Source organism: Neophocaena asiaeorientalis, unplaced genomic scaffold (genome assembly GCF_003031525.2).
Source record: "Neophocaena asiaeorientalis asiaeorientalis breed wild unplaced genomic scaffold, Neophocaena_asiaeorientalis_V1.1 scaffold1000, whole genome shotgun sequence".
Taxonomy (NCBI): domain Eukaryota; kingdom Metazoa; phylum Chordata; class Mammalia; order Artiodactyla; family Phocoenidae; genus Neophocaena; species Neophocaena asiaeorientalis.
The window spans coordinates 58231-74264 of NW_020172472.1; the positions used below are offsets into that span (position 1 = coordinate 58231).

Genomic DNA, 16034 nt, shown 5'->3' on the forward strand with positions numbered 1-16034 from the left:
AATTCATAGATTGGTCAGCTGCTTTCTGTTTAATTTTTATCTTTAAAATAATACTTGAAGGATTTTAAAATAATGCTTTATCACAATAAGAGGAAGAGGCTTGAAGAAAAACTAGATAGTGATTCCGTTATCATTTATTCCTTTGTTCACTCAGCCAATACTGAGTGAACACCTTCTGTGAGCCACGCACTGGGTATGAAGACTGTTGAATAAACATGGCCCCTTCCCTCATGGCCATTACAACAAAATGCATATATTGCATCAAGGTAAGGTCTGAAGACAGCAAGAGAATAAGATGGGATCTCTTTCCAGAACAGGAAGCTCAATTGATAAACGCAGTTGGGAGATAAGTCTATGCATAAAAACTACTAGAGTGCATTTACACCTTAGAGGTTGTATGGACTTAATGCTGCCTGCAGTTCTTAATCGTGGTATCCTACTGCTTACTGTGGGAGGAAGGGCTGGCTTCACAGCCCTGGATACCCTGGGTGATTTCCATACTGGCCTGTGTATGTACAGTATTGGTGGGAATGGGCTCATATGAACAGTGTCTGGAAGGTAAAGGTAAAGGTTGCCCCGCCTGACATAGACCATAAATGCTATTATAGTTTAAAGAAGTTTAAAGAAGAGAGAATGATCGTGGGCCCCAGGAGTGGTCAGGGAAAGGTTTGTGAAGGTCACAGGGATTGAATTGGGCCTTTATAGCATTTCATTAGTATTCTTTTTAGGTGTCAAGTACAGTTTTAAGTATGGAGGATAGAGTAATTAGCAAAACAGACAAGACCCCTGTTCTCGTAGATCTTACAGTTTAGGGGGGCATGCAATAGAGACATTTGTAAGATTATTCCCCATAGTGTTAAATGTAATGATGACAATTAAAAAAACAATGTTGTAGAGAATAGTGGGGGGTGCTGCCGGTGGTGGTGAGACTTTATTTTGGATAGGAGGGAAGACTGTCTCTGAGGTTACACTTGAATGAAACCTGAGTGTTGAAAAGGAGCTGGCCATTAAGTGTGGAAGAGTTAATGGGCAAAGCCATAAAGATGAGGTGATGCATTCTATGGGAGTTTATCCATTGAAGAGCTGTACCCTGTAAGGGCATGGACGGAGCAGAGGCTGAAAGGTGTAGGTTAGTGCCAAATCATGGAGGATCTTGAATGTCAGAATAAGGCCAGAATAAGGACGGTTTGTTTCTATGTATATATTAGGGGATGAGTAGTTAGAAGAGAGAAGGAGAATCAGGATATGTATATGCCATAGAAGCTTAAGGAAACTTGTGCAGCTGGGGCCTTGAAGTTTAGGGACACCCTAAATAACATAGTGTCCCAGTCACTTCCTGTTGGAAGTTGAATGTAGTCCTAAAGTGAGGCCTACATGGTGGTGCTCCGTTGACTGTTTCAAATCAGGGGGATTCAGAATTGTCCTACAAATAAGGTTGTGGAGGTCTTGACAAAGGTAAGCTACAACCCAGTATCAGGGACTGTGCTTATTAAGGTAATGTTTTCTAAGTAAGGTATGATGTAACAGATTCCTTTTGTGGTAATTCCCGTTGGAACCAAAAACTAATTGTATTTTTATTAAAGTAAAGGGACATTCTTTACGTTACAAGATGTTTTTGTGAAAGGAAAAAGTTAAAGGTTTGATTCAGTTCATATTGGTAGATAAAAGGTGTGTTAAAGCCTCATTTTTGGAATAACTATCTTATTTACTAAAGGAAAAATTGCCCCAAATGTTGATATAATTCTGTAGAGAAATGTGTTTGGGCAGTGAAGGGATTCCTGGCAGTGACTGAGAAACACAGTAATGGGGAACTGCACTTGATTGCTTTTGAGGTTGATTCTGATGTGTGTAGTCTTTACATCCTATTAAAACTTTGAAAGATAAACTGATACAAGAAGGATTTGCCAAGGCCAGCAACTCTTCCTTTTAAAACCTTGGCTCAGTGTACACATTGAAGGGATGGGGGAGTAAGATAAAAGCATTATAAATACGAGGTTAACTGAATTCAAATAGAAGGTTCTCTCAAGTTATTGCATTCCTTAGAAAATAAATACATTACGCATATGGTTAAGATTGATCAAAAAAGTATTCAGTATGCCAGTGATTACATTCCCATCTGTGATTAAGGTTTTCTGTCTGCATCTGGTTTTCACATTATATTTCTGTAACAAAAATCCTTTATATAGCAGAGTTCACTTTCTGTATTTTCTATTAGCTGCAGCTTGAACTACTGCACAGATCGCAGATTTACACATGTGGTTTTCATTACTTCATACCATTGAGAAAAAGTAATATTTGTTTGGGAATGTCTGTTTTCCACAATTTCCATGGTAATACAACATGTTGAGCCTTTTTAATAACACTCTTGTAGAACTACAAATTGTTTTAGGCATTCTCCTCTTGGTAGAGTTTAGCTTTTAAACTGGTCTCAGTATATGTTCCCCTCATAATGAGGTTTTACAAATTTGAGGGCTTAGGATTGGAACAAAGCAATTATTAAAGATAGAGAAATTTTACTTTTGATTGCATGTGATACGGACTTCAGTGTGGAATAAGTATCACAAATAATCTGGATGTATATTTCATAGTGCTCATTACCATTACTCATTTTATCATTATTTTATATCAGAAGACCATTTATTATGTTGGAGGTATGAAGAACAAACATAATACTCCAAAGTCATTATTTTGAAAAATCTAAACATTAACTCCTTGTTTTTTTTTGGTGAGTTATCCTATTGATTGTGGTATAATGTTTCATATATAAAAATAGTTGAATGAGGAAAATCATCAGTGGGTAACTTGAGGTTTACATTGTGTATTACTTGAATGTGTATTTGTATGCCATGTTAACATGTAAGAATTTATAAACGTACATTTAAAATATTTTGTAATACTATCTTCCTGCCAACTTTTCTCCATTCACTTCAGTATACTCTGATTAAAATAGACACAAGTGAAGTTAAAAAGTGAAATAGTATATTCTATATTGGGAGATCATTTATAATTGAGAAATTTATCTTATAAAGGAAGTTTATCTACATGGTAATTTTATGTGCCTCAAAACTGAGATCCATTATACCATTTTTGATAATTAACCGAGACATTAGTCTTGTATTTAGCAGTCATGAGAAGAAAGAAAAAGACTAGACTCTAGGGGATTTGTATATACTTGGCCTCCTTCATTTGTTTAATGGAGATTATTAAATATGGCCCACACAGGTAGACTCTACTTTATCAGTCTCTCCGATGCCTTTTGTTGATGGTTGTTGAGGCACTAAATATTATCAAAAATCATGATTGAATCTAAGAAAAGTATCCATTTTCTTCTTTTTCCCAATAATACTTATTTATCCTCTATTTACAAAATATATATTTTTTATCTCAGCGTAGAGACATTGGAAATTCCAGAATTGTGTAGAAAATTACCCATATTTCCATTTTCTGGAAATAATAATATTTGACATCTAGATGTATTTACTTCCAGTCTCCCCTCCTTGACCCTGTTTAAGTTTTTCTGTTAAGAATGAGAAACATTGATTGCATGATAGCAGAGTCGTAATATGGTGTATAAAGGGCATTGCTTTTCTTTTTTTAAAATAGAAACTGCTTGTTTATATACATCAGAGTATGTATATTCACCAATTTTAATTTCTAGGGAGTAGTTTGGTCTCTTAAAAAAACAGTAACAACATCCTTAGTAATATTTTTTGAGACTGCTTTTATAAATCTATCCCTTTGCATTTATTGAGTTATTACTTTATGTGCATATGATTGTGCTAGATTTATGTTTCATAGATTATAAGAACTAAATAGTGATACTTGTTCTATTCGTAATAGTGGTGGTAGTAGTAATAGTAGGTGTTTGGGAATGAATGAATGAATTCTAAACCTGCCAAATCTAGCAGGAAAAATGAGAATATTTGGATTGCTTTAGAAGAAAAAAAGAAAGAAGTTTGTTTATTTGCTAAAATGCTTCACTAATAATTGTTGTTACTAATAATTTCAAACTGGTTGGTTGCATAAAGATTATTAGTTACCATTAACACTTGTTTCAGATTATTTTAGCTAATGATGGCAATGTGTAAATTTCAGAACAGTGAAAACAATATTGACACCACTTTGTTTTGAAACACTATTTAACTTGCACTTAAAATTCCAAAAAATAAAATAAATAACACAGTGTCTCAAAGCATTTTCTAAAGAAACCATATCTGATAGATTATTTAATTTTTAAAAAATAAAACAGGTAAAATCTAACACGTTGTTTTAAGGTATTGAATTATGTATATTTTAGACCCAACTTAAGGAAAGAGGAGTTGTGTCTAGCTTTGAGTCAGATGATTGGAGAATTAAGAACCCTATAGGACCTGTCACTGCAGGAACTCTGAAAATATTTTCTGTTTTGGATTTTTCTAAAATTTAGAAGGGCTTGTATCTGTTTCTTAAACAAAACAAAACTGGCCTAGTATTAGCGTGTAAGTAGATGGGTGTGATACTTCAGACTGGTTGTGATATATGCGTTTTTTTTCCTTTTGTTGTTGTCAATAGAAAAGATTGATCTCTGGGCTGGTGAACATAATATCTGTCCCAGTCAGAAAAGGAGAGAGGAAATTAGCAGAGCGATTGGTGGAGAATGATATCTGTCAAAAGAAACACTTGGAGAGCACTGAGTTTAGTAATAGGTGACTGCCGGAAAAAAGGGAACTTTGAATATTGTCAAGGTAAGGAACAGACAAATATTTTGACTTTGCAATTTACTTACATGCCAAAAATCAATCTATTATTTTCTTCCTAATAAATTATACTTGTGAAGATTTTTCTTTTCTTTTCCTAACTTCTTCTTCTAGTGCCTGTTGATAACGAATTTGTATTATATATTTAAAAAATTTGTCTTTGAAATCTTTGGATGTGGGATTGGGTGGTGATCAGTCAGCCTGGCTGTGGGAGCCCTTGTTTGATAGCTTTGGGTCTGAAGATAGCAAATGATCAAGTACCAGGTTTTTTTTTTTTAACCCCTTTTCTTGTTGCTGTGCTTCTTGCCATGTTTCATAATACATCTGTTATAAGCTGAGCAATACTTGGAGTTAAAGAGTAAAAGCTATGTCATGATTTCTGTGTTTACTGCAACTAGAGATGGTATTTTCTGAAGCAGTTTGTTGACTAAAGAGGGAAAAAAGTGCTTTTCCATTTATTATTTCTTCTGTTTGATTTGGATATTTTTTTAAACTTGTAGGTGAATATCATTTCCTAAGCAGAATTCATGTCCATAGGCACGTTTAAAAATAAAAAGGTCTAACTTTAGGAAAACAGCAAAATGTACACTGTTTCCCATTTGGCAAGTGACTTCTTAAAGTCTGCAACATTTAAAAATTAAGGAGAGCCCTGCATTATGGGTTCTAGAGAGTTGATGCCTCCTGCAGCCAGCTCTGTTTCAGTTTTAGTGGACTTGTGCAGAAGCACAGATGAATAAAGATAAATTGTGCTAAGAAAGAATTGAGAGTTAACACAAACTTTGTGTGATATAGGTTGGCACTGTTAGTGATTAGGTGGGGATTTTTGAAGTTCTATGACTGCCTGCCTGACTACATGGAAAAGGTAGTAGCAAAATATTTACCCTTCATGGCCATTGTTCTTTAAATGCAGTTCCTACAAAGGCTTATTGGCTTTTTCTTAAAGTTCCCAAGAAGGTGTTGGCAAATGAGGGTGTTTTGTTTTTGTTTTTGAAACACCAGAGAAAATGAAATGATTCCCTGTATAATTATAGGCTCCTTTGAGATAGCCTAAGTCATGATTTGGTTTCTGTCTGTATTTCTCTTCCTTTCATTCCTCCATCTTCATAATATGATGTTCTTCTACTGTAATTAGTGAGACATAAATTTGAAAGAGAAGACGAGGAATTCAAAAATTTATTAAGTAATTGAGACATCTCTCACCTCTGCTTCTGTCTTTGTACCTGTGTACTATTGATAATAAAAATAAATTTTTTGAGAACTCAAATCTTGGTTGATTAGATTTCTCAAGTCCAGCATAGAAAAAAAGTTGTTAATATCTTAAAGGAAACAAACATAATAATAACAACAACAACCCTTGCTTTAGAATTACTTTCTCTTCATCTTCCATCAGAAGAAAGCACTTTGTTTCAAAGAGGGTATAATTCTCTGCTTTCTGCCTTATGTATCTCTGTGAGGGGGGCGGGGAGTGACAGTATGATAATATATAAGGTGCAGATTGCAAATTGAAAAGAATATTGGATTTTTAAAACTTGAGCATATATTGCAGATACATAGTGTCATCGTCTTTACCCACCCCTATCCCATTACAACAGTATTCTCTCCTGGTCATGTGGCATATCTCTGTGGGCTGCTGACACAGAGGACCATTGCAGCATGGAAGATCCATATTGAGAGCAAAAACGCATGACAAAGACACATTTTAAAACAAGTTTAATGCACATTATTTGTTATAATATGCAAATACCGATCCTGAGTATCATGTATCAAAAACACCATGTTGAGTTTCTTCTCTCTCTCGCTTTCTTGTGTGTGTGGGTGTACATACTTAAAAAATGATGTGTGTGCGCACACACGTATATATACATATATATGTACATGTATGTATATAATTGTGTGTGTTGGCCTATTTTATAACTGTTGAGTTTTCTTTATGATTCATGTGGCATTGAAAAATTTACTCCTAGTTTTTTCTTTTTTGTGATGGTAGTGGGTGTATATAAATATGGGGTTTAGACTCAGGTTGAGCCAAAAAGTAGAGAAAAACAGAAATCACATACTTTAAATTTACAAGCATGGAGTCCATTGGATTCTTGGGGATATAATTTGGAAGCAGAAAAAGCAAAGAACTATATGAAATTGAGCAGTTGTGGCAGTAAGAGACAGTGACCTGAGGTGGTGCCAGAGAGTCTGGTCACTGTGATGAGTCTGAAGTAAGGCAGGGGTCACCAGGAGACAAGCCTGTCTCTTTTGGGTGGCCAGGGGAGAAATGATGCCTTAGGGACAGTCACCAGCTTAGCTGGAAGCTGATAAAGGCAAAACGCTGCTATGTTTCCTCCCAGTATTTTAAAGCATATCCAAAATATGCACAATGTTCACTTTTCTAGAATTCTGTTATGTGTGTCTTTGTGAGGAGTGAGTGGATTTGGGGCAGTTAGGAGTGGTATCCAGCTTGAGGAGCTTGCTCTTAAAAGCCATTAAGGAAAATACTAAGAAGGGTCCAATATTTGTCATATAAAAAAGTTAATTGGCCATCTAAAAGATGCAAGGACATTAGCAGGAAAGCAGTTATGACAGAGGAAACTTGTTGCAAAGTGGTATGTATTTATGTTCGAATCATGGGATGGATATTTATGTAGTACCAATTTTTAGATATTATGAGATATTTAAAAATAAAAACATTTAATTTAGATGATGCTGTGCACCTTCAAATATTGGTATCTTTATTAGGAAAAGAAGAAAGTTATTTTCTTAAGCAAAACTGCTGGGTTTTGAGAGCGTTTGCCTATATTTTTAGTTTTTCTTGGTCATGTATGAGGGGTCTGATAGTATTAATGGGCTTTACCCCACACGGAGCTTTGAGCTTATTGTAGCACTGCACACTGATCCCAGGTCAGTGTGATGCGTGAAATCAATTTATTTGAATCTCTTTGCCTCTATAGGAATTTGGCAGCATGCCAGTTGTTTTCATTTAATGTTCTTTGTGTTGAACACAGACAAGCAGGCATGCTTTTGTATTCATCTTTCTTTTGGTCTCTGTCTCTTTCAGCCAATATTTTACTCTATGGATTTCGAGATGAAGGAAGAATATATTATTTATATGATTCTAATCATTACTTGATGTGTGTGTGTGCTACTTTCTTATCTTTTAAGGGATTTTTTAAAATATTCCTGAGTTTTAAGGGTGACTTTCTTTGTAGAGAAGAAATATTTTAGTTTTTTAAAAATAACATTTTTGATGAAACATAATAAACCAGATCATAGGTGGTATTTACTTACCATGATGCTCATTATCAAAACTGAAAATAACAATATTAATTACACTATACAACAGATGTTTAATTTGTGAACTGGATTATCAAAATCACTTCTTGGGGAGCTTTTTGAATGTAAAGATTAATACTTTAATCAAGCACACGCTAAAGAAAAAAATATTATCTGGGTATTATTATCTTTGAATAATCCGTGTTGATTAAGATGCCAGTGTTTTACATAGATTTGTTGTTATATGTGATTTTTTTTACAAAAGTCCTGCCATTAGGGAAATTTTTTGCTCTTAAAATTTGGAGGGTCATGACAGGGAACAGCACAGAGGTTTTTACGACAAATAGACTCAGACCTTTCTGTGGATGTTTTTGTAGGGAGGATTTGTTTCTGGGTCAGCTTTAGGAAAAGGTGGAGAAGGAAACGAGAGAGAGTGAGAAGAGAATGCTCTGTTGATGCTCCGGGCAGTTCTTGCGGAAGTTGATATGCAGAACCAGGGAGCCGCGGCTTCAGGGTCAGGCTCATACCCAGCAGCCCTGCTTCCTTGTTTAATTACCTGAAGAGCAAAACAGTCAGCCTGAGAGTGTGTGAAAGCCCAGTATCTCTGCAGCCGCCTGGCGCTCTGACATCCTGCAAGGCCAGCCCTGTCTGTCCGCCAGCGTCAAGCTGGCTCCCGCCCTGGGTTCCTTTCTTTCTGGAGGCATTGTGTGGAAGAGGGTTTGGTCAGGAATTTGAGGTTCCTGCCAGTGCTGTGTCCCTGCTCTTTCTTTCTGGACTACGGTGACAGACATGCTTGATTTTTTTTTTTTTTTCTTAATGGGTTTAAAAATCTTTTTCATTTTACACCCTGGCCTTGCTATGAAACAATATCTCTATCAACAGCAACAGACATTAACCAGTGCAGGACTGGCCTCAGTTAATGGGTTCTCATTTTCCTAATTCCTGTTATTTAGTGTCCTTCGCGTGTTGCCTTTTTAGGTCAGATTCACTGGTAGTTTGGTGTGGTACTAGCAATTAAGGTTGTTTTTTTGTGAGGCAGTTTTGGAATCTTAATCTGCCCATGAAAACAGAATAGTCCATTTTTAAACAAAGGTGATAGAACCTTTAAGGTTGGATTTTTTCCTTTCCCTGGAATTTAAATGTGGATGTGGACCTTTGCTGTGGGAAGGGCCATACCCTTTGAAGAAGCTGAGGGTGGTGAGAAATATTATTTGGAATGTGTGGCCAATTTGACAGTAGTATAGGGTACTCTGAGGAATGCTTGGAGATGGAGCCATTTGGGAGATCCCAGAGTATAACAAGATGTTATGTTGCCAAGAGGAAATCCAGCAGGTTCTTTATGCACAGGGTGGGCTGGTGAAATGTCTGCACTGTGGGTGGGGGAGCAAAGGTGGTGGTGGTGGGGTTTCCTGCAGAGGGAGGGGAAAGTGTGACTACATGTGCAGTGATTTGGTTTTTCCAGCTACTTCATTAGGATTCTGTCATGCAGACTTCAGGGCATTTACCCTTTAGATGCACATATGTGCATCCCATTAATGTTAATAGGAGTTGCCGTCAAGTAAAGAGAGCAGCAGTGTGTACCTGTGTTCTGTATGAGCACAGCTCCAGGGGATTGATTCCATTCTTTGCAAAGAATAAAGGAATTGGACTTTGCAGGGAGGAGTTTGGTAGGAATTATTCTAAAAACTTATTTTTCATATTATATTTATGGAAGCGATGTCAATATTTTATGTGTTTGTATGCCATTCCAGTGAAAAGTATATAATCATTTAAATAATTGGATTAGCCTCCTTCATCTTGCGATGGAGCTGGCATCTCCATGCTCTATTTATATGCTAGCATAAGTAGTAGTATGTGGATCCTTAGGCACGTGCATGTTTATTTATGTATCAGCCTGCTGCATTTCTTTGAGTATTATTCCTCTTTCAACATCAGTATAAATATGAGAAAAGAAAACAGGTAAATATATTTTAAGCCACAATCAGCATTCCTAACTGGTGTCCTCCTCCACTGACAGACTCCAGGTACACCCCTTTCAAGCTCCAGGTTTTTGGTAGTTCTATCCAGCTGGAGCTTTCTTAAATGCAAGTAACATTACTGCCAGTTGTAGCATTAAGCCTTAGAGCAGGGAGTGTATAACGTGAGAAAAACTTGGAGGACTTTGAAAAGTGAATGGGGAGAGTTGTGGCTTGCAGGTGGTGGCACCAGGAACTAAGGAACAAACTATGAACAAGAAAATGGGGTTGTTGCCTTGCACTGAGTGTGCTCAGTAAGTGGAGTGAAATGGCAAGAAAAAAGCAGATCTGTGGGACAAGAGAAAGGGAGGAAGTGAAGTACTCTAGAAGAGAGAAGGGAAGAAGCCAAAATCTATTAGTAACTGTGGACCTGTGTCAATTTACCAACAGGAATCAAAACAGAACATTTTGATATAACAGATAAAAAAGTCACAGTATTCCAAAATTTTAGTAAGATTCTGGTATCTACAATTAAGAATAACTTTAATGAGAAGTGAGAGTGAGAATTGAAATTTCCATACAGAGTAAGAATTAGGTTGAGATTTTTAGGTTTTAACCACTGTTCAGTGTATTTCAGAATATACAGCATTGCATTCTAGTCTGCCTGGTCTTGTGGGGGGGTGAAGGGAGGAGGAGCGGGGTACATGATGAAATCCAGGAGGGTCGGAGTGAAACATTAATTTAAAAATTTACATTGTTATAAAAGCACATATACTGTGCTGGGTATTATTTGAACAAATAAAGCAGTTTTGGAATGAAAACTTATAATGGAATCCGTAATACCTAGGTTTGAATTTGTTTATAAATGTGGCAAATTAGTATGTGTGGATGGATTTTGCTAATTTGCAATGTGGAGAGATAGAAGTGGAGAGTTTCTTAGAGATAAAAGTCCTGTGAAAAAAGAATATGATGAAAAAATTCTGGGATTTTTTTTTGTTTGTTTGTTTGTTTTATTGCTGTGTGTTTGCTCCACCTGGTGGATTTTGTTGAAAGTGTTTTAATCCATGTTAATGAAAAGACTGCCCTGCACGCAATTTACAGGAAGATGAATCTTTTGTTTTATTTTTGTTGCTGTGAAAAATAGTTTAATTCCTATCAAGGTCAAAACATTTATGTCTTTTGTTCAGTATTTTCATTGCATTGAAAGTAATATTTATTGTTTCTTCTGGCTCAGAAATGTAATACATGCTCACTTCAGAAGATTTGGAAAATAGAGAAAAATTAAAAGAGGAAAATAAACATGATTTATAATTTCATCACCCAGAATCATTGCATTATTTTTAAGAATAGATGTTATCAGAAGAGGACCACTTTTGCATTTACATTTATTTAAAGATATGTAGAGTGTTAAATATTATGCCAAAGTGTGATTGATGAAGATTATTATAATTATTTTTGGGCACATGCTGCCTTTAAAATTCCCAGTCTCTAAAAAAAACCCAGTGTTTTGCAGGAACTGCATTTGCTAAGCTACATGTCTACAGAAGGCAAAGGTAGTAGAGATTAAAGGTACCTCATGCATTCATAGGGCTGTTCATACGGGTGACGAGATCTGTTGTTCGCTGGACTTACACAGATTGCTTTCTTTAGAAATCTTAAGGAGTCAGTTGTGCTTTGATCATCTTATTGTTTTCCTTAGGTTATTCTTTTTTTCTCCTTTAGTCTCTAAAAGCTCTGTAACAGAAGGTGAAGTTTTGAAAACAGTGTCTCCATATGCAAGGGATTTGGAGACCTTTTTATTGTCTTTAAAATTGTCATTCACAGTCCTCATTAGCATTTATTGTTGCAAGCATACAGGCAGAAAATGTGAAATTGGTATGTCATGAATAGCCCCACAGAGCTCTCGAGCCCTCCGAGTTTGCCTGCATGTGGTGTGGGCTGGGCTTTGAGGGAAAGCTGTCCAGATGGCTGCCTGCACAGGACAGAGCTGCAGGTTTTTGTCTCTGGTGCTGGGAGGAGGGTAAGTTCATCGGAGCATACGCCATCACCCTTGCTTTTTAACAAAACTAACTTGCCGTTAGTTAGGATGGGGAGGTGGTGACATTGAAACAAAGGTTTTCCATAGAGTGTTACAGTCCTTGTCAAATGGGTAAGAGATGAGTATAGAGTGTCTTCTACATTATCTGAGTGATTTTTGTAGCTATAAAACATAGGAGGAAACTAAATGGCAACTTATTTGCAGATTTTACATGCAAGTGTATACTTTTTAAGGTTGATTGTTTTTATGGGAATATGCTTTTGTATGAAGAGAGAGTTGGTATAGCTAGTATACAGCCTTGTGGATTACTAAGGAAGTGTTTTACTTTAAAATTTTAAAAAATAATTTAACCCTTTGCTGGTGCCTATGGATTAATCTACATTTAATGATATTAGTAGGTTTGAAGTTTGCATTTAACATTCAGACAATGCAAGTGTTAAATCTGTTTAACATTTCAGAATTTTTTTGAATATTAGGTACTGAAAATCAAAAGTTGGTGGTGGAAAAGAACTGCAATATATTGTGATATTTTAAAGGCCTCGGCACTGTTAGAAACAATTCATAATAATTACAAATACAGATTTTGTTTTTGCACGTGACAGTTCATCTTAAACAGATTTCATTTTGTAGAAATATACATACGTGCTCCCTACATACTTAAATGTAATAATACACATCTTTTCATTCATATGTAGAGAACATTATACTTCAACCAGAGTTAAGAATCAAATACGGTGCCTAAAAAACTTTTGGAATGATATAACTAACATTTTATTCTGAAGGTGGAAAAAAAAAGATCATAGAGACTTTTGGGCTTATCAGCTTAGGTAATCATTATTATTTAAAAGTTTGTTGTGATTGGCATCTTCAAATTACAGTTTAGAGCACATTATTAACTCACTTTAACTGATTGGAGAAACAAAAATCAAAGGGACCTGAGTCCTTTGGTTTGACATGTCACAGGTGAAGGGAAAGGGTCATGACTTCTAGTTCTTGACCTGCCACTTGCCCTGGTAGATTTGGATTTCTCGACAGACCATATAGCATGTTCTCCATGGGACACTGTTTTGTATGGTGCTTTGTCATCTAGTTGCAAATGATCCGAGCAGCGAAGCTTTTCTGCTGCTGTGATGTCTGGTATAATCACCTATTAGATAAGCTTCCTCTATCCAGCATGTTTTCTTTGACTTGATTCCATCTTATTGCTAGCACTTAGGCTCTCTTGGATAGCCCTAAATAACCCTTTGACCCCGTGATGTTTATACACCCTTCAAATTCTTAAGATGGCAATGATGTCTCCTGTTCTTTTGTCATTTAAGCAAAGCTCTTGTGAGCTCTTCTGTGGGCTGGCTGAAAGTTGTGGAGACAAAAATGCTTGCCAGTCATTTCCCCCAAAGGAAATATTTGAGGGAAATAGCATGAATGTATCCAGTTGTTTACAACAGACTTTTATATAAAGGAGGTTAAAATGACAGATATTCTCTTACCTTTATAAAATACTTTAATGAACTTTTTAACTTAATTATTTTCTATCCCACTCATTTCTTTCTGGTTGGCTGCATCTTATGTTGTTGCCTAACTAAAACATAAACCGTTTGTTTTTCTTGCAGACAAAGTATAATTGGATTTATCTTTGTCAGGAGACAATCTATTATGGCTTTTATTTAATACAGTTTCAAATGTCTTTCAGTGGCAGAAACAAATTAATGTACATTTTTATTAGGTGTTGTATCTATTTAATTGACTGTCAAAGTGATGAGAAGTTAGGAAATCATCCAAAAGAGAGGTCCATCTCCCGTAGCCCAACAGCTCACACATTAGGTAGGTTTGCCCTGTCAGTGGGATGCCTTTAGAAAACACTAATAGCTTCCAGCTGGGTGGAAAATCAAAACCTTTGGGGTCTGACAAAACTAGCAGATTTGAATTTGAAAGCAGAGCTAATGCCTCCATTTTATTTTTTACCACTCGCCCATAAAACATTATTTTCCAATATGTCAGCCTCATTTGGTGGCCAGTGGTCTGAAATTGAAAGTGGAACAAGCAAGCGGAGAAATCTGGACATTAGTGAGTCCGCCCTTTCAAGCTGGTGTGCCACTTTGTGGACAGGTCTCCCCTAAGAGCAGAGGGGTCTTAATGACCATTCATCAATGCTCATTGGCTGATCATTGAGTGCCTTCTCATTCAGTTTATCAAGTCTTGCACATAAAAAGTCAGAATAAGCCTTATTCAGCTTTGTTAAAGGCAACCAGGAGTAAAATGCTCTATTTGAACCCATTTTGCCCTGTTTTTTCACTTTGTTAATGCAGCCCTGCTTAAATGAGTGCCTTTATTGGGTCGGTTAGAATATCTGAAACTATTAATTCTCTTGTATTGAATAGCTGGTGGCAGGCCAGAGCAGATGGGGTAGGAAGGTATTTGGTTGGGTATATTGCTTTCAATTAGGATCAATGAGGTTTCAGCTCCTTTGAATTAACTCACTTAATACCTACTGTGTGAAGTCACAGTGTATCACAACAGCCTGGTAGGAGCAAGTGGAAAGTTGAGAAGACCTGTGGAAAAGCTTTAACTCAAACTCTTCCTTCACCAGTGCAGAGAGCTTTCATTAACTGCAATTTCAGTAGACTGCTAGTCCCTATTGGTAAGTCAGGTTTGAACAAAGGAAAAATCTGTACTATAGGGATGGTCTGTTTTGGAAACAAGTGGAAAATACCTTAGAGTAATACAATACCATAATGTCCTTCTAGTGAATGAGCTAAATATACTGTCAGAAATTTATGTATTATTTTGGGAGCTGGGCATTCAGTTGTTGACTAAATGTACTGATTTGGAAAGTGATGTTTTAGATGACTCCCTTTAAAAAAAATTGCCTTAAAAATGCTCTGTGTTCTTAATTAAAAGACATGCATTAACTGACATGGTTCTTCTAAGGAAGACACTTAATTGGTCAGCAATGTATTCTTTGTTATTGTTTTGAATATATTTTAATTTTTAGAGATATGTTTCCTAATGGTAATGCAGGTCGGTGTTTTATGCCAGGGAAAACTTCCACAATACATATTCTTTTTTCCCACTCACTTACATAAATGTATTCATCATGTTATTGATTGTCTATTTTTATTATACAATTTGAATGTTAGAGATCTTGGCTCCTTATACTCTTTTTTTTTTTTTTTTTTAATTAAAGGGAAAGTTACCTCTGTCTAAGTAACTGTATAGAACTATAGAACTATGCATCCACGCTTTCCTGTTCAGGGAGAACTGCCAAATGGGGTTGCTGCTTTGCTTGCCTCCATGGCTTAAAGGATAAGAGGAGGAAACTGGTTCCTGAAGAAAAATGCTGAACTAGTCTCAGGTGCACACACACTCAGGCCCTTTCTGCAATCAGATTTCTAGGTGAGAATCTCCAGGGATCCAGGTTTTGTTGATGTGGATCAATTTAAAGTAGCAATTACTGTAGTCAGATAACAGCTTAAAAAGCTTTTTTACACATAGAAAAGATACATAATCACACAGCATATGGAACTTCAATTTTCTGAGCTGTGGTTTAAGGACTTGCTGTGTACCGATATTAAGACCCAGTTTTAAAACCGGTTATCATCCAGTTTTCTTAAAGTGTATTGCATTTTTGTCCTATGATTTTCTATTTTAGAAGTGATTCACCATGCATATTGATGAAAGTTGGGTTTCCCACCGTGAAAATGTTCTCTTTCTAACATAGGTATAGTATTAAAAAGAAAATCAGTGGCATGCAGCATTGAGTGGCTTAAAAAAAAATACTCTCTTTAAAAATGAAAATCTGCAGATTTAGGATGCTGGATTCCATAAAGGCCCTTATAGCAGGGCTTAATTGATTATCCACCCATGCCTGCTATAAAGCTTTCTGTCATAAGAATGTTTGAACTCGGTGCATAACTGTTCTGAAATCCATTACACAGAACCTCATTACAAGTGACATCTAACTAAGATGAACAAAAAGATTGGCCTCATAAATAGGGTGCAGTACACTGTTAGTGACAGAACAGAGTAATCATTATGAATTATAGT

At 36.2% G+C, this 16034-nt stretch overlaps 1 protein-coding gene across 1 annotated transcript in view; it reads left to right on the forward strand.

Annotated features, from left to right (window-relative positions):
• The first annotated feature begins 4563 nt into the window (after positions 1–4563).
• The window catches only part of LOC112395092 (protein CBFA2T1), a 97181-nt gene continuing 85710 nt past the window's right edge, over positions 4564–16034 (forward strand). The window contains exon 1 of the mRNA XM_024738153.1: positions 4564–4724. Within this exon, the coding sequence (XP_024593921.1) occupies positions 4637–4724 (88 nt within the window). The 5' untranslated portion in view covers positions 4564–4636. The remainder of the gene's footprint in view (positions 4725–16034) is intronic.